The 18,013-nt window shown below is 37.7% G+C and overlaps 2 protein-coding genes and 1 long non-coding RNA gene across 4 annotated transcripts; 2 read left to right on the top strand and 1 right to left on the bottom strand.

Annotated features, from left to right (window-relative positions):
• The first annotated feature begins 1,124 nt into the window (after nt 1–1,124).
• Nucleotides 1,125–5,074, top strand: LOC102790491 (uncharacterized). Its single transcript, XR_015720037.1, has 4 exons — nt 1,125–1,232; nt 2,898–3,034; nt 3,810–3,854; nt 3,967–5,074. It is a non-coding gene; the product is annotated as an uncharacterized LOC102790491 (long non-coding RNA).
• Nucleotides 5,075–6,222: 1,148 nt separating this feature from the next.
• On the top strand, nt 6,223–12,350 carry paf1 (PAF1 homolog, Paf1/RNA polymerase II complex component). Of its 2 annotated transcripts, none has more exons than XM_006801563.2 (14): nt 6,223–6,448; nt 7,234–7,263; nt 7,384–7,476; nt 7,590–7,711; nt 7,804–7,870; nt 7,951–8,052; nt 8,152–8,257; nt 9,319–9,387; nt 9,528–9,631; nt 9,741–9,857; nt 10,019–10,147; nt 10,335–10,440; nt 10,957–11,041; nt 11,508–12,350. In XM_006801563.2, the coding sequence occupies exons 1-14, from the start codon at nt 6,402–6,404 to the stop codon at nt 11,933–11,935; spliced, it is 1,605 nt and encodes a 534-aa protein (XP_006801626.2). In that variant the 5' UTR covers nt 6,223–6,401; the 3' UTR covers nt 11,936–12,350. The 2 variants fall into 2 exon arrangements, with proteins under 2 accessions (XP_006801626.2, XP_006801624.2); XM_006801561.2 differs by having other exon boundaries at nt 7,231–7,263.
• Nucleotides 12,351–12,518: 168 nt separating this feature from the next.
• Nucleotides 12,519–15,060, bottom strand: gmfg (glia maturation factor, gamma). Its single transcript, XM_006801564.3, has 7 exons — nt 14,969–15,060; nt 14,459–14,555; nt 14,261–14,310; nt 14,125–14,174; nt 13,290–13,372; nt 13,037–13,110; nt 12,519–12,688 (listed from the first exon to the last, which is right to left on the bottom strand). The coding sequence occupies exons 1-7, from the start codon at nt 14,969–14,971 to the stop codon at nt 12,617–12,619; spliced, it is 429 nt and encodes a 142-aa protein (XP_006801627.1). The 5' UTR covers nt 14,972–15,060; the 3' UTR covers nt 12,519–12,616.
• Nucleotides 15,061–18,013: the final 2,953 nt, after the last annotated feature.

Raw genomic sequence — 18,013 nt, 5'->3', positions numbered from 1 at the left:
GAAACTGTTTAAAAGTACCCAGGTTGGAACCCTATTGCCTGCTTTAATTGAACCAAAGATTCAACAAGGTGCTGGAAACATTCCTCAGAGATTTTGGTCTTGATAGCATCACAAAGTTGCCTCTGATTTGTCGACTACACACATCCGTGTTGCAAGTCTCCTGTTCCGCCACGTTGCAAAGGTGCCCTGATCGTGTTTGGCTGGAGGTCATATGAGTACAGTAATCCCTTTGTCTTTGTCATTGATCTAGATTTTTGACATGGAACATTATCTTGCTAGCAGAAGCTATTAGAAAATGGATTCACTTGCTATAAAGAGATGGACATGGTCACCAATAATACTCATTGTTCCATTAAAGGGCCCAAAGTGTGACAAGAAAACATTTCTGACATTACACCACCTGCACCAACATATGATACAAGGCAGGATGGATACACAATGTCATGTTGTTTGTACCAAATTTTGTCCCTCACTGAATATGAACTCTTTTCTAGACCGTTCTTTGTGAACCCTAGACATGGTTGTGTGGCAAAATCCCAGGAGACCATCAATTTCTGAAACAGACCAGCCTGTCTGCCACCTCACAATGTTCAAAATCACCTTCCTTTCTTGTTCTGATCCTCGGTTTGACCTTTAGGCAAGCTTGACCAAGTTAACACGTCTGAGTAGTTACTGTGTGATTGGTTGATTAGAAATTTACCTTGAGCAGTTGAACAGGTGTAACTAATAAAGTGGCTGGTCAGTTGTTGTTGTTGTTATTTTTAATCTATTGTTAAATTAATTGGCAAAATCTTTAAATTTAATTAAAGTACATTTTAAATTGGTAGAAGAAAATAATTTCGGGAATATTTTATGATTCTGTTTTATGTATGAAAAATATAAACCGAAAATTACAGTACAGCAGAATATGTCGTTTTCCCCCCAAATTAACAAAACATTGTCTCTACATATAGAAGCTATTGATAATTTTATAATTGAATTACATTATCCAGAATAGAATATGTATTGTGAGAAAAATACGGTAAGTAGTTTAATTTGGAGGCCTGACAGGACCTATCAGCGTCCGCGGACCACGGCTTCGCAATATAAATGAACCGATGTTGTAATTGGTTCTGAAAGCGGAACTGCGCTTGACGCGTAATGTGACGAGCATTGTAAACAAAAGTATGGTAAATGTTTCCCTAGCCTAGAAAAGAAGGAATGCTGTCTCAAGAGTCTTTTCCTTGAGTAAGGTAAGAGGCCTAAAACACAAATTCCCCTATTTAGATACCACTTTCTTGTTAACGGTATGGGTGTGTATGGCAAATGAAACGTTAGCTAAAAGCCAGTGGCTCTAGTTTTCTCCTCTCTTGTAGCTAACATAACTCGATTTCTGCACCGAAACTCGCGCAAACAGCTCATTATTCTAACGTTATCGTTAAGGTAAAAGTCAAATACAATGGTTAGCTCAAGCACCCATGCACTCTCAACGCTCGAAAGTGTCTAGGTAGATGGCTAGCGGGACTGTTTATAGCTTGACATTAGATGCCACGCTAGCTAGCTACTCTGTGTGTGTGTGTGTGTCACGCTGATCGATAATCGTGGACATTAAATAACATATGACTCTGCGCAGGTCTTGTGCGGTCAATGTCGATGAGTTTGGCAAAACTAGCTTTCATTTCTTTGTTCATAATTAATGATTTTTTTTTAAATGTACGTTTTCTAAAAGATGAAAGATTAGCGGCACCAGATATTTAACATCAGTTAATGAGTTTCTGTTCTTGTTGTCAATGACTCTCAAACATTCTTTTCCACAACCAATTAATTAAACGTGAAACATGCACGGAAATTAAATGTATAGGGCAAAACACACAGGCTATACAATATTAATCAACCTGAAGGTCAATATTTGGCTAAACCCCAAAATTTGCCGGGCCCCCAGTGGCCTCCCTCTTCCCCCTGGCAAGACTGTCCTATGCTGGTAATGAAATAAATAAAATAATAAAGGTGAGCACGAGGTAGGAAGACGCCCTAGAATGAGTTGAAAAAAATAAATTGTCCTTTATTCCTGCATATAAATTGTTTACGTGTGTGTGTGTGTGTGTGTGTGTGTGTGTGTGTCACTTGTATTGTCTCACTTTGTATGTTCCTCAACCTTATCTGTTTTTGGTGTGCCACCCCAAATATTTTAGTGGCCCACATTTGGCCACCCTTATGACAAAATTGTGGAGGTGCCCCTGCTTCAGTAATGTTGAGGCCTGAGCTCTAGAAAGGCCAATCATGACTCTGTGTTTTTGTTTTGTGTCCGTCCGTTCCCCCCCCCACCCCCCCACCCATACATTCACAGAAACTAGTTGAAAAGCAACCAGTTTCCAGAAGAAAAAGTTGAAAGACCTTCAAACTGTATTGTTTGGCATTTTCCATAAAATCAACTACAGAAATGGAAGCAAATTGTGTATTTAGTTGCATGCTACTAATAACAAAGTGCCTAAAGATACAGTTTAAAATCACTTCTTTGCCAAGGTGTCACTTGTGTGTTGATAAATCCCTAATTAATCCTTTAACTTGGGTGCTTGAATTATTTCTTGGTCAGCCTTAAGTGGTTAACAAACAGAGAAACATTCCTATGAAAATGGTCAGGTACAATGACCGAATTTAAAAACTGGTGAAAAAGCAGCCACTGTCCAAACGAAAACACGGAAAGGCTGAGGAACTATTGCTCAAGACAACTTTAAAAAGTTACCAAAAAGCCTGAGTACAAAATCGAATACCTTGAGGAGAGGCTCAAGACTTTTGGACTGCATGTTGTATGTGCTACAGACATAATTTGATTGTTATTTAGCAACAACATGGTGCCCACTACCTTCATAAAACTGAAGACATCACTTATTTATGATGCATGTGTGTCGTCCTCACAGAGCTCCAGGATGTTGTGTGAAATCCTGCTCACATCGCTATGGCTCCTGTTTGTTATCTTCTGGCTGGAGTTGATAAGCCTGTGGTTGTTCCTGTCCATGTTCTTCCAAGACCGTGCATTTTACCACTGGGGGGATGGGTAAGAGATTGTTCTATGGTGTCTCTTTTAAATATTTTTATTTCTTGAGTGATTAAGTTGTATCTACATGTTCTCACAATATCTGAATTAAATGTAGTCATTCTTCATCTAAGTACCTGATTTATTCTACTGCTTTTCCCATTGAATTGGTTTAAGGCTGCGCCATCCTCTTGTCTCCTTATTAGCTAGGATCCATAGACAACTGCTGCTATTAATTTATTTAAAAAATTGTGTCTCTGACATTAAGAGCTTTGTGTCAAGAGCAACTAACCTATCAGGACTACGTTGGATGCATTGCTTTGGAACAAACACTTGTTCAGAAATTCCTCAGTTTTTCTATGCAAATAAAACCCAGCTACAGTTTCTTCTGCTGCATATGTTTTGATTTCACACACACCGATAACAGACCTATCTGGGAACAGTTAGATGTGTGCAAGATGGCACAGTTGTGCTGAGCAAACTGAATGCTCTTTCAAATTTGAATTTGAGTTTTTCAAGGGCAGTTAAGTATGTGTCGGTGTGTTGTTACTAAGTCAGACACCCATAATTATAAACAAGTTTGACTTCACATGACTCATGATGTCTTGCTCACTGAAATGTCTTTGAACTAACTTGGACAAAGTTTGTGGAAAAAAGAGAGACTGTAGACTTACGAGGATTGAAAGTTAAGATGTCACCATTTAAACTATGGCTGTTATTTGATCTTAACCCTCAAGCCCTGTTTTGAACTAGTAGATGCAAAAAATATTTTAAAGCCATTTGCCTGTCATTGCAGGATGTTTGCAGATGATCCTGGACAGATGATCTACATGTTAAGCCGGTATGAATTATGTCTTGATTCAGTGTGTTGTGGGTTTTTGTTTGTTTTTTTAAAAATATGAGCTGTTTGTTTATACCTGTATGCAAATCTGATCTGTTGTCCCTTTCCACAGCGCTGATGCCCAGGCAGAGACGCAAACCTGAGATGGAGAAAACAAAAGAAAAGAAAACAAGAAGTCCACTAAAGACTCTGAATGGAGAGCTGTTGAAGTAATGTGACTGAAGAATTTGATAAAAGGCAGGAGCCTCTTTTTTTTTTTTTTTTTCTCTCTCTTTTTTTTTCTCGTCCTGCCTGGCGCACCCTTGTGCACAGTCCACTTTCAATAATAGATGGTAGAGAGGTACAGCATGAGTGAAGGGCCAGGCTGAGATGCAGAGGGGTGTGTGCAACATTTATGATTTTTACTCTCAAATTTTGGTGAAACAGAATGAATGTAAAGGAACTGTTGATTCAGAAAAGACTATGCTCTTTTTTTTTTTTTTTTTTTTTGGTCTACCATTTCATTTTAAATTTTTTTTTTTTTTTTTTTTTTTTAATGTTGGGATGGTGTTTTAAACATGTGATTCTATGCAACTACATTTGTTGCTTTTTACAGCTATATTCATGGTTTCACAAAGCTGACTGTAAATCTGTTACCAGTTTTTTTTTTTTTTGTTTTGTTTTTTTATATTATCTTTCTTTTTATTATTTGTTCTAATCAATTATCAGATGTTTGTATGTTTGATGCTACAGCTTTTAACAATGAGCTACTTTTGAATGTTGTATTTGATGGAACACATGTGATGAGTGTAGAATAGGTAATTAATAATTTGATCAAATATTTTTATACACTTAACACTAAGCGTTTCACCTACAGTAGATAAAGCATTATTAGAGCTTGAAGGAGGTATCTAGTATTACAAATTTCAGCCTTTATCTGATTTTGATCAACTGTATTACCACTCTTATAAAATAAATCTTATACCAGGTCAGAAGATGGCAAGGGAAACGTATTCATTTGTAAAAGGGGATCAAGGAATGTATCGGGGAATGGTAGCAAGTGTATAAAGCAACTTCTTTTTTTTCTTTTTTTTAAATATATAGATATATCCAGTACATAAAAGGAAAAGTCCACTTTTCAAACATATTAGTCTCAGCTAGCCTGTGAGATTATTTGTCTGCCAGCCATTTTTGTGTTATATTTAGGTGTCTGTTGATTAAATGGTTTCCCCTGAAACAAACAGCATATTTGGGTTTTCTTCGTTTCAATACATTTTTCTCCCAGTGAGCCAAATGTTGTCACTTTTAAACTGGTCTTAAACAATAGTTCTACAAGCTTTCTGAAGAGCTTTTTTTTTTTTTTAGGGTATTTCCATTTTATTGGAAAATGTATTTCTTTAGTCAAATATATGAAAAATGCCAAAGATAAGTTTGGAAGAAACTAGTGTTGGGTTTTTTGTTCTGTTTTTGCACCAACAAGGTGATTCCGAAAGATCTATTAAATGAAAGCTTATATCGGGTCAAGGCGAGGACAAGAAGTAGGAGACCTACAGCAGATGAGCAGTGTGTGTGAAAGCCATGTGCTTAAGAAGTTGGAATCCAGCAAAGACCTGATACAGGAGCTGCAGTTGATCCATCTACCATCGATGCTCACTTCAACCTCATCAGAAATGGTGTCATAGGAGGGGTCTCTGTTACACCTGTTTGAATCTATTAAGCAAGGTAAACTGGGAGAAAAGGCTGGGGTATGCCGAATTCCAGGAGAACTGGATGAAACATCAGTGGCAACAAGTCTTATATAGTAATTTATCCAAATCATCACTAATATGTATGGAGGAAGTCAGAAAAGGCACAACAGTCAATGTCTACATCAGCTGTAAAACATGGAGTCTAAGTCAGTAGTGTGACTTATCGACATCATTACAGTATCAGATTTTGATCCACCATGCAATACCATTCAGCAGAGGCTTCATTTTTCATGTCAGTGATCCCAAACACATTGCAGTAAAAGCATACATAGATTTAAAAAAAAATTATTATTATTCATGGACTGGCTTCCCTAGAGCATACACCTTAATGCTATTCAAGCAGTGCTGGATCATTTCAACAATGAACAGAAAAAAAGCCAGTCAGCATTCAAAGAGCTTTGAATGTCCTTAGAAACCTGAAGCCGATTTCTGAAAACTACTTATAGGAAAGCTTGCCTAACAGAGTTTAGGTTGTGTTGAAGAATAAAGATGGTCATACCAAATACTGGGTTTCAAAAATCGCCCATGTCCCCTTTTCTTGTGAAAAAAAAAAACATTTGAAAAAAGGACAACGGGTTATTCAAGTACTTCAAATTCCAGAACACTAGGAGGCGCTCACAATAAAGAAAGTCCACTTAAGAACCGGAGATGTGGATACACTACCGGGTCATCATTCCATCCTGCTAATAAAAGATGAAAACGCACTCAGGCCATGAACTCGATAGGAGTTAATGTTTTTTGTTGACATCGGACGTATTTGTGCTGGTTATTTGTGCAAACAAACGGTTTTGTTTTTAATTTTAAGCGTTTTTTCATAAACATGGCTCCAACGATTCAGACACAATCTCAACGAGAAGACGGCCACAGGTACGTTCAACAGTGCCTTTACAAGTTCGCTTACCTGAGTGGTTTCTGCACGTTTTGTGTCAGTTTACGACACGGAGTTAAGTGTAATGCAGAAACAAGCGGTCAGCGGGTCCCAGGGTGCTTTTGTGATGTGTGTAGCATTAGTCGGAAGTGTTAGCAAACAAACAAACAATCAAGCTCAACGTTCGGCTAATTTACGAGAAGCTTACAGAAATCAGCGTAGGGATTTCCATAAGCTTACTGTCAGTAGTTTGTGCCAGTCAACAATTTATTATTATTTTTTTTGGCAGCACTAATGTAAAGTTCAGCCAAATCAAAAACTGACTTTATGTTGGCTACAAGAATGCTAACAACAATGTGGCGGAAAAAAAGGCGCCTGAAAGATTAGTTATTAAGTACTAAAAGATAGTGGTTTTAAGTTTGCGATATGTGTAGGGTAGCTTTTGTTCCTTTTAAACATGTTAACGCACAAATAACCCTTCCAGTGTTGCCATTGCCAATATTTGTTTTGAATTTTTGGTCCTTCGTTTGTAATATTGCAAAATAAAATAAAACACATAAAATGACAGTTAGCTTGTAATTGGTTTAAGCTGTACATTTCAGACCACAGTGAAAAGTATGTATAGACACCATAAGGAATGCCCTATTTTGCCTAAAAGGAGAGGTTCTTTGTTTTCCAAGTTGAAGACATTTGGATTCTTAATATAAAATTAAATTGTGTTGTAAAGGGCTTGTGCATTGTGCACTCTTTACTACTAACCAATGGCTGTTTTTTCTTCCAGTAGGCCATCCTCTCACAGAACCGTCCCAGAGAGGTCAGTAGATTAAAAACATATTTGTATGTACTTAGTTTCTGCCAGGTACAGAAACTGCTTCTGTATGTGAAGATTGCTGGCTTACCATTGGTGTATTCTTTACTTTGGTGCTCTTGACAGGTCTGGAGTTGTCTGCAGAGTGAAATACTGCAACACCTTGCCTGACATACCCTTTGATCCTAAATTCATCACTTATCCATTTGATCAGCACAGGTATTCATTTTTCACTCCACTGAATGGAGTGAATGCAAGTATTCACTTCCCATCAAGTAAACATGTTTAAACACACACACCCATATATAACCTGTGGTGTTCTTTATTGGCAGGTTTGTACAGTATAAAGCCACTTCTCTTGAGAAGCAGCACAAGCATGAACTCCTGACTGAACCAGACCTCGGGGTCACCATCGATCTTATCAACCCAGACACATACCGCATAGATCCCAACAGTAAGTCTCTGTCAAGGTTGATCCTGTTCTTAATTTACATTGTGAATTATTTAAATGTCTGCACAGACTAAGTTAATCTTTCACATTTTCAGTTCTGTTGGATCCCGCTGATGAAAAACTGTTGGAGGAGGACATCCAGGCTCCATCCAGTTCAAAGAGGTATGACTACTAAATGGGCTGCTTTGTGTTATGCATTCAGCAATATTTTTATTTTGAGCAATTTTCCCCTTCCCTATAAGGTCGCAGCAGCATGCCAAAGTTGTCCCATGGATGAGGAAAACGGAATACATTTCCACAGAGTTTAACCGATACGGTGTTTCCAATGAGAAAGTGGAAGTCAAGTAAGTTGGATCAGTGAACTCCACCTTTACATTTTACACATGTACAGATGAATGTTCTAGGTGTTCATGTAATCGCGACGTTTTTGTTTTTGCGTTTAGGATTGGAGTGTCTGTCAAACAGCAGTTTACAGAAGAAGAGATCTACAAGGACCGAGACAGTCAGATTTCTGCTATTGAGAAGACGTTTGAGGATGCACAGAAATCTGTGAGTGAGCATATTAATATGCTGCTCGATTATGGCAAAAATAATCACAATTATTTTCACTGAAATTGAGTTCTCGATTATTTGACAATATTTATTTAACAATGTATTGAATATTGGCTTTAAAGATTGTCAAAAAATAATATAAAATAGTGTGCAAATACTGATTTACAAAATGCAAATTTTGCAATATAAAAAATAACTGAAAAGTGTTGATTACCACTGAGCAGTGGTCTTTGGCGAGGAAAAACTTTACCGTGTTTGTTATCTCCTTGTGTCTCTGGGAGCTGGTGGGATATTTACTCACGTTGTACAGGGTAGCGTGAATGGAGGTCTGTGAGGATGAAGCAGGTGTTGTCGAGAGTTTTTCTCTATGCTCCTTCATTGTTTGATCGTATGTCACTTTGTGAGCGGTCTTCAAATGATTGAATAAATTTGTAGTGTTGCTCTGTGGTGCAGCTACGACACCGTAGCAAAGTTGACACCTTATGTCTACTTGATCCACGTCTGACTCCGCGAACCCATAATGTTTCCACACCACTGAAGTCGTTTTATCTCTCTTTTCAACCAATGGCATTCTTTCTTCAGCAGCCATTATCCTCTCCTCTCCAAATAACTTCTGCTTACCTTTTCGAGCTTTCCGAGCTTCCCTCGGGTCCTCTTAATTGTTGTGACGCGTGTTTGAAACGCAGAGAGGTGCGCTTGGTTTGCCACACAGAGCAACGCGAGAGTAAAGCACGAGGGAGGTGCTAATAATTGGCTCAGTCATTTTTAATGATCGTTGAAAGCCCAGATCATAATTTAGATTAAAATTTGATTAATTGAGCAGCCCTAGCTCAAATCCTTCTCTTCTTACACCAACAAAATGATATAATATGTAAAAGAAATGAGTTCAATTTAAACCTTGTATTGGATATGCGATTCTTGTTCTGGCAATTTAAAAAAAAAAAAAAAAAAAAAAAAATTAATTATGTTCTGTTTGTCAACTGAGTTCTTTTATTTTGATATGTGTTTGTGTTGGTAAGCTACAAACTAGCTAAAATGGAGTTGTTCTTTATCTCCAGATTACACAGCATTACAGCAAACCCAGAGTTACTCCTGTGGAGGTACTACCTGTGTTCCCTGACTTTAAGGTGAGCTAATTCCTTTACTGAATTTATTTGTATTAACCTATGGAACCTTAATGACTGAAACATGCATGCAACAACAACAGAAATCCACTTTTGTTGCGCTGGTAGTTAAAAATAATAAATACATTTTCTCTTTGCCCCAGATGTGGATCAATCCATGTGCTCAAGTCATATTTGACTCCGATCCTGCACCTAAAGACATGTCTGGACCAGCAGCTGTGGAAATGATGTCTCAGGCCATGATCAGGTATGATCAGATGTGTTTTCTCTGTTCTCCTCTTCAACAGCTTTTGTTTTGTTTTGTTTTGTTTGGTTGTTTTTTTTGTTAAATGTCACTTGTTGTTTGTGAAATATAGAGGTATGATGGATGAGGAAGGAAATCAGTTTGTGGCCTACTTCCTGCCCAATGAGGAAACGCTCCGAAAGCGCAAGAGAGACTTTGAAGAGGGGATCGATTACATGCCTGAGGATCTGTAAGTAAAATAATGCATCACAAACATGTATCTATGGAATTTACTGCATTAAATAAACATTAATTCGGTGTTGTTTATTTTTATTTATTTATTTTTTTGAGTGTGTTTGGTGAAAGTGTACTGTACACAAGTATAATGGAATTTTGTATGGTATGTTTCAGCTATGATTACAAGATTGCAAGGGAATACAACTGGAACGTTAAGAACAAAGCCAGCAAAGGCTATGAAGAGAACTACTTCTTTATCTTCAGAGATGGAGACGGTGTTTACTACAATGAGCTGGAGACAAGGTGACACCTTAGAAATGATTTGTATATGTTGACACTTGGCTGGAAAATATTTTTAACTACTTCAACATTGTACATGTTGGTTTGTTGCACAAGTTTTGGTATTGGTGGTATTGATGTTGTTGCACAAACCGTCATGACAAATAACTGGCTGGCCAAGACCTTTTACAACTGTTATTCTGGCCTGTAGGGTGCGCTTGAGCAAGAGAAGAGCCAAGGCTGGAGCACAGTCTACAACAAACGCTGTGCTGGTGTGTAAGCACAGAGACATGAATGAGAAGGAGCTTGAAGCTCAGGTGAGTGCATTTCATTGTTTTTCAGAGCTTTCAATCAGGAGTTTAGCTTTCCATCCTATAGTTTACTGATGAAGCTAGAAACGTACGTTGTTGTTACTGAATTTATTTTTATTTTTTTTTTGTTTGTTTTGTTTTTCTTGGAAGAAGATTGGGATTGATACAATGTCTTTAAAGACAAAGAAAACTATTTAGGAGTTTAGAACTGTATGATTGATCTAATAGAAGTAGTTCCGCTGCAACACATTTGATAAACAAAGTAGTTGCTATACAAAAGAAGTGCCGGTATGGGAGGTGTCTTTTATTGCTTTAAGCAAAAAAAACCCCAAAAAAAGCTAACGGGGTCAATGATGGTTTGCATTATTATATATTTAGCACCCTGCTTCCAGCGTTTTCCATGTCACTCGACAGACTACACTAGATTACAAATGCTTTCTAGGAATGGCCATATACTTTGATTTTTGTCATTCCTTTGTTACTGTGTATTTATAACTGACTGCCTTCACTGTGATTTTTCAGGAGGCACGTAAAGCTCAGTTGGAGAACCATGAGCCAGAAGATGAGGAAGAAGATATCGACATGGACAAAGAGACGCAAGATTCTGGTTAGTTGTTGACATATGATTTTTACTGACTTTTCTACCCTCTACCCAGAATTGGATGGGGAAAGACTCTGATGATTTGATTTGATTTGATTTTTTTTGTCTGATTAAGCAGCATAAACTTTGTTTTAGAAATACGTGACAGTCTGGGCGGTGAGCTACCAGAGCATTTTCTGTAATTTTATACATTTATGATGTAGGAAAACTGTCATGTGCTGTTGAAATTGCACTTCTTTAGCTTATATCTGGGGAAACGGAACGGTTCGTATATAGTGCTTTTTTTTTTTTTACTCTACCTGAGCACTTATTGCGCTTTATTATCTAAATCTAATTAATATTTTGGGGATTAAATGTGTAGTGAAATGTCTTTAAAGTGCAGTTTCATTTGTCTGTATGTGCCCTCGATGTAAAATGAGTTTGAGCGATTGTCAGTAACTATGCTAAATCAACGCACTGCTATTTTCTCCAGGTGATGAGAAGAAGGGCAGTGGCAGCGAGGCAGAAAACTCTGGCAGTGAATCTGAGAGAGACGATGAAGAACAGGAACAAAGGGGAGAAGATGAGGACGAGGATGAAGACAGAGGGAAGAGAAGGCGGAAGGCAAGCGGCAGTGGTAGCGAGAGCGGCGAGGAGAGGACCAGAGAAATGCGAGATGAGGAAGAGATCTTTGGCAGTGATGACGACAGCGACGACAATGAGCCAAAGAATTCAGCCAGGAGCAGCGGGGAGGAGGGCAGCGACAGTGAGGATGAAGGAGGGAACAGAAGAGGCAGCCGGAGTCGCAGCGCCTCTCCTGCAGGCAGCGACCGCAGCAGCGACCATTCAGAGACTCGGGCTCAGAGTGGGAGTGGAAGTGACAGAGGCTCAGATTCCAGTGACGCCAGCGACAGTGAATAAGACCAGTGAGCCGGTGACCTGTCTTATCTATATATTGAGCTCCAAACAGTGGCGCTCTTACACTATCATTGAGTATAATATTGGCCTGATGTGGGGTTAAAATTTCTTGCTGATTACAAATTGTTTATGAAATGCTGATAACCTTTCACCTGGATACAACTCTGTTCAATCCAGTTTTTATTTGTAGATTTAACTCTAGTTATTTGTATGCCATTCCTCTATATTGTTTGTCAGATGGTCATTACAGGATCATGTTAAAAAAAAAATGTTTTCCACTCTAAAATGTTTTCAAATGTTTTCCACTCTTGAAATGCCTTTGGAGTGGGAATAGTGTAAAGCATGTGGGCTCTCAAAGCAGGTAATAAATTGTAGACGACATTTTGTAAAAAAACAAAAAAAAAACCCTCTGACCAGAGTTTGTTCTTTTTCTGTTTCTCTTTCTGGTTTGGGAACCTCTTGAGTATTTTCATGAATTTAACCTGTGCTGTAATTAGTACAGCTGATCTTATAGTATTGTATTTGTTCATCTGAAAAGAAAAAAAACCCTAAAATGACAGATTTAAATGCAGAACTGACAAAGCTGTTTGGGTTAAAATGTTTATTAACAATTCCATACACACCAGATGGACATTAAACTGACAGCCTCATAAAGGGACTTTTGGAGATGCAGAAGATGTACATTCAGCGAAAAAATGACAGGTGGCTCTTCAGCCATTCTTCTGTCAAGTCATCGGGGTTTCTTGTTTCAAACACCTTAGAGAGTAAAGCAAAGAAATTATAAAATGAGCAATAGCTCATACACAGGAGAGTTAACATGTAAGAAAAGACATGTTTATAAGAAAACATTACATTAAAATATGAATAACCTGCTAAATAAATTGGCAGTAAACAAATGTATGTATGTCAACTACATAACTAAAAACAACTGAGTAGATTTCAGAGAAAAGTAAATCTGAGACTTTCAATTAAAATCTACAAATTTACAGATTTTCAATTTCTCTGAATAAAAAGTAGAAATATTATACCTTGTTACATTAAATACTAGTATATTTACTCAACATACCACTGTATATTATAAACTCATAATTTTGTGATAATTACCTTTGTGAGCTCTGCAGTTTGGACCAGTCGATTCTTGCTTCCTGCATACATCATCTGCTGCTCTGGCTTGCACCCTATTAAAATGAAAGTGACATTTTTTTGGGGGGTAATTTTAATACTCGCCCAAACATATCTTTAGAATTCTAATTCAACCTTCATCACCATAAAAACATTTAAAAGTGTATTTTAGATTAGTTTACTTTGCCATTGTTGCTACAATGCTTTAAGAGTCTAGATTACTGTAACTGCTTACCCACAGGACTGGAGAATATGAAACACAGCGGGTAAGACACTCTGCCATCATCATGGACATATTTGTAGCTGTAGACAATGAATGTATGTTTCTGTCAAGGAACTTTTCTGTTTATATAACCATATCAGTAGAATCTGCACTGGAGCAAGCAGAAAGGAGTCTGAAGAGGTGGAGGTATGAATTGGAGAGAAGAGGAATGAAACTCAGTAAAAGCAAGACAGAATACATGTGTGAATAAGAAGGAGACATGTAAAGGTGATGCTGGAAACGTAGTGGCAGCAAAGGTGGATGAGTTTAAATACCTGGGGTCAACCAATCCAGTGCACAAGAGAGGTGAAGAAGAGTGCAGCCAGGGTAGAGTGGGTGGAAAAAAGTATCGGGAATGATTTATGACTGATAAAGGTTTACAAGATAGCAATGAGACCTCCTATGATGTGTGGTTTGGAGACCGTGACACTGGCAAAAAGACAGGAGGCAAAGCTGGAGGTGGCAAAGTTGAATATGTTAATATTCTTTAATTGGATTGACAGGATTAGAGATGAAGACATCAGAGGGACAGCTCAGGTTGAGACAAAATTATAGCGGCAACCCTGAGACTGGACGAATCAGGGAGGAGGAAAAGAGGACCACAGAGGAGATTCATGGCTGTTGTGAAAAAGGACATGCAGAGGGTTGGTGTGACAAAAGAGGATAATAGGATAGAATGAGATGGAGGCAGATGACCAACTCCGGTGACCCAGAAGGGGAGCAGCCACCAGAAGATCACTTGATTTTGCAAAAAGACTATTTTTTTTTAATTAATAATTTTGCTATTCATGATATGATGTAAGGATATCTGGGCTGCCGCTCTGGAAGTTCATTTCTTAAGTCATCCATTGAGATGTCCTAGAAGACAAGACGGAGTGCGAGTGACTTTTTAAATCAAAACTAACAGAGAGTAAATAAAGAGAGAAAGAAAAACATTGACTTACGTCATATTCCTCCTCAAGAATAACGAGCTGTTTCGCCATGTCTATTTTCACTAAGAAATTTCAAAGAGAAATCTTTTGTGCTTTGATTTTATTTTATATTAGTTGGTCTGCAGATATTCATATGCGATGAAAATTTTTGATAATGGTTTTACAAATGTGAAGTACTACGTGTGTAAGGAACGGATAAACATTACTTACTTAGTATGGCAGCATTGCTGGTCTCTTTTCGAAATCTAAACTTTTTCAGTTTATCTTTCAGACTTTCATCCACTTCACACACAACTAAAGAGCTTGACTGTAAAAACAGGCCATGAAAACATTAGTTAAATTGTGTCACTCTATTAAATGTTCAATATCTCCAGATAATACTGTGATAAATAGTTAAGTGGGCTGGTCTACAGACCAAAAATAGAAACAAAAAAACGGGGTGAAGGACATCTACTAGATCTGTAAAGGGCTCTATCCACCTTGCATGGGTATATTAAACATCCATGACACTCTTTGACATTTTGAGGGCAGGAAATGTGTTGCAGCAATATGCAAGATTGTAGTTTCCTGTTTTATAGAGCAAGGGGGATGGTCGCAATGGTTAAGTTGAACAAATATCTTTATGCGCACAGACAAATACGTAGAATTACGGTTCATCGAATGCAGTGAACTTCAATTGAAAAGCTAGGTCTTTCAAGAAATTGCATCAGTTTCACCTACCATTCTCAAAGGATCCTTCTCTGCTTTTAAGTCCTGAGGGTAACACTGCCTTGCTTAAACTGTTTGCGATAGACTGACAGTTACTTTCAAACTGCTTAAGATGGCAGGGGAGGGCAGACACAATGCTAGATCGCCTCTCAGTCATGCTTCCTCCTTTCAGCAGGAAAACATGACAGCAGTGGTGAAGCGGAGCAACGTATCTCAATCTTTTATTGCATAGGGGATAAATTATGGAAAACATTTACACATTAAACTCACATTTTACCGTAGCAGAAGAAGCTGGAGTTGAAATTGAATAATTTTAGGCCATTTAAACCTGAAGATGATCAGTTTAATCATTTTGTGTTGTCTTTTACTGTCACTTAGTATCTGCGACTTTCACTTCCCTTTATAATGTGAACGTGAATATCAAAGTGAAACTTGCAGATGTAGAAAACGTCTTCATATCCTTAAACAATAGCAAAACAGAATGTTGTTTAGGAGTTGAAGTATTTTGTTTATACCATTTAAGTCATAATAATAAAAAAATAAGAAAGCTATTATGTTTAAGCAGTCAAAAGTGAGGGAAGAATAATTTATTTTAAAAAAATCTTACTGTTTTACATTCTGGTTACATTATGGAAGGGCAACCTATAAATCACAAGTGCCAGCACATTGTAATATTAGAGTTGATACTGGATTCTTTGGTAAATATTGGAATTTGTAAGGCACTGGTCACTTACACATGCTCTGTGTTGCCTTATAGGGCCTTTTCCCACCACGCCTGAAACTAAAAGGCTTAAGTCAGATCTCACACTCTGCATGACTGCCGTGCGTTTAAGAATCTGCAGCCTGAAAGAAATCAGTTTCCTTTCTTTATGAATAAATTACATTACACTTACACGGCAACCTACCCCGGTGCCCAGGAATATTGTCAAATTAGAAGTTTAAATTAATTGTGTATCTGATAGGAAAGAAATTTATTGCCATGCTGCTCTCTACTGGTGGAAATTGTAGGCATGCTACACCTCTGGCCAAACACACTTTGCTGTTTCCTAGACCATTTAGTTTTAAATAAAAATAATTAGGTGCAGTGCCCCTTTTTATCTGTACTGATAAGTACCAATTGTGTTCTTCATGATTCAAAACTGGTATTAATAAAATAATGGAAAGGAAGTAATGAATAATAAATGCCAATGAAATCGTAACAGCAAAGGAACGTTAACAATAAGCAAGACAACTGAAAGACAATACCCAGGCAGTAAAAGCTACCATATGCAGTTTAATTTAGTAGATAAAATCTTTTTAGTCTTGTGTTTTAAAAAGTGAATTTTAAAAAGATGCTACAGAGTCTGCAAGTGGCAAAAGCCACCTTTAGATGTAGTCACTACTTTGAAAGGGCAGAAGGGTCACATCCTAGGTTGTAAGCGTATGAACTGAGCAATATGGTCAACGTTTCTGCTATGTAACTAGGGCCAGCATTAATTTAACAGTGATTAGTAACATTTGAAATCTAAATTCTAAAATATACAGGAAGCCCGTGGAGAGATGCCATGATTATGGTGATGTGATAAAGTCTACTAAAACCATTGAAAAAGGCTTTCTGCTATGTTCTAAACTAGCTGAAGGTGGAAGAGTGACTTTTCATTTATATCAAAGAGAATAAATTGCAGTATTAGGATGCACGTGTGGAGGACTCCTTTCACGTCTGAGTATGAGGATACTAGTTTTATTCTGGGGTTGCTTTTTTATTTCAAGGAAGCAAGACTGGAGAACTGGACAACCCAAACCTGAATAAACTGAAACTCCTGTATCTCTTTATATTTGTAAAAAAAAAAAAAAAAGAGCCAAGAGAACTCTTATCGCTATTCATGCCGTTTGTGGGACTGAACAATAACAAATTTTATTCTGATCTATAAAGTGGAAGAAAATGCGGCGTCTTCTAATATTCAGCATCAATATCACAGCAATAGCTAGGTCTCTGGGCCACTGCGTCTATGGTGACCAACAAACTTCTTTCTAAAAGAGAAGAATGCAACAATCAACTGCAGAATCCCTGATAAGACCCTTAGTTTTACATTATACACCCTTTCCTTCCAAATGCCGTCCAAATTTATTCATAAAGCACATTTAAAAACAACAAAGTTGACAAACATGCTGTACATGAAACAAAGGGTTACACAAAAAAAATAAGAGATACCATATGCACCATACATACACGCACACTGAAAGAATTGCCAAAAAAGAAAAGATCACATACATTTTCATTAATATGAAGATGATAGGTCATTATATTTATTCATGAAGACCGAAGACCCAATTAGTTAAACTACAGGCATGTCTTAAAAACATAAAGACCTGGATGTCCCATAATCATCTTCTCCTAAATACCAACTATATTCCAATTATAACAGAGCACTTCACTTTTTTCAGACTGTAGGCTTTCTTGTGGTTCCTAGGGTATTTAAAAGTAGAATGTGGCGCAGAGCCTTTAGTTAGAAAGCCCCTCTACACGGGATCCGCTACCAACTTGGATTTAGGAGACATACACCCTCTCTAGTTTTAAGATTAAACTCAGAACTTTCCTTTGTGGTAAAGCTCATAAATTAGTTGGGGCTGGCACAACTGAACTTGAACCATGCCTTTTACTGCTGCAGGACTTCCTGTGATACACTGTGGTGTGTTGAGCACTTCTTCTTCACCCACCACTTTTCCCTCATTACGTGCTTATATATTACTGCAGCATGTCAATAAAATTTTGTCTTCTCTCTACATTGGTCTATGTTCTGTCCTATCTCCTTATGCTCTGGTTTGCTTTTCTCTTCTCTTTCTTCTTTTCACTTTCCCCTCACCTCCCAACCACTTGTGGCAGATAGCTGCTCCTCCCTGAGCCTGATTCGGTTAGTTTCTACCAGTTAAAAGGGAGTGTTTCTTTCCCTCCCATCCAAAATGCTTGCTCATAGGGGTTTGTATGATTGTTGGGTTTTCCCCCGAATAGTGAAGGGGATTTTCTGCCTTGTAATATAAGGCGTTCTAAGGCCTATGTTATTCTAATTTGGTACTATA

This window comes from Neolamprologus brichardi, chromosome 14 (genome assembly GCF_056152115.1).
Source record: "Neolamprologus brichardi isolate AB-2024 chromosome 14, ASM5615211v1, whole genome shotgun sequence".
Classification (NCBI taxonomy): domain Eukaryota; kingdom Metazoa; phylum Chordata; class Actinopteri; order Cichliformes; family Cichlidae; genus Neolamprologus; species Neolamprologus brichardi.
The sequence above is the reverse complement of the archived record's forward strand: the minus strand, read 5'-3'. Positions and strand labels throughout refer to the sequence as shown.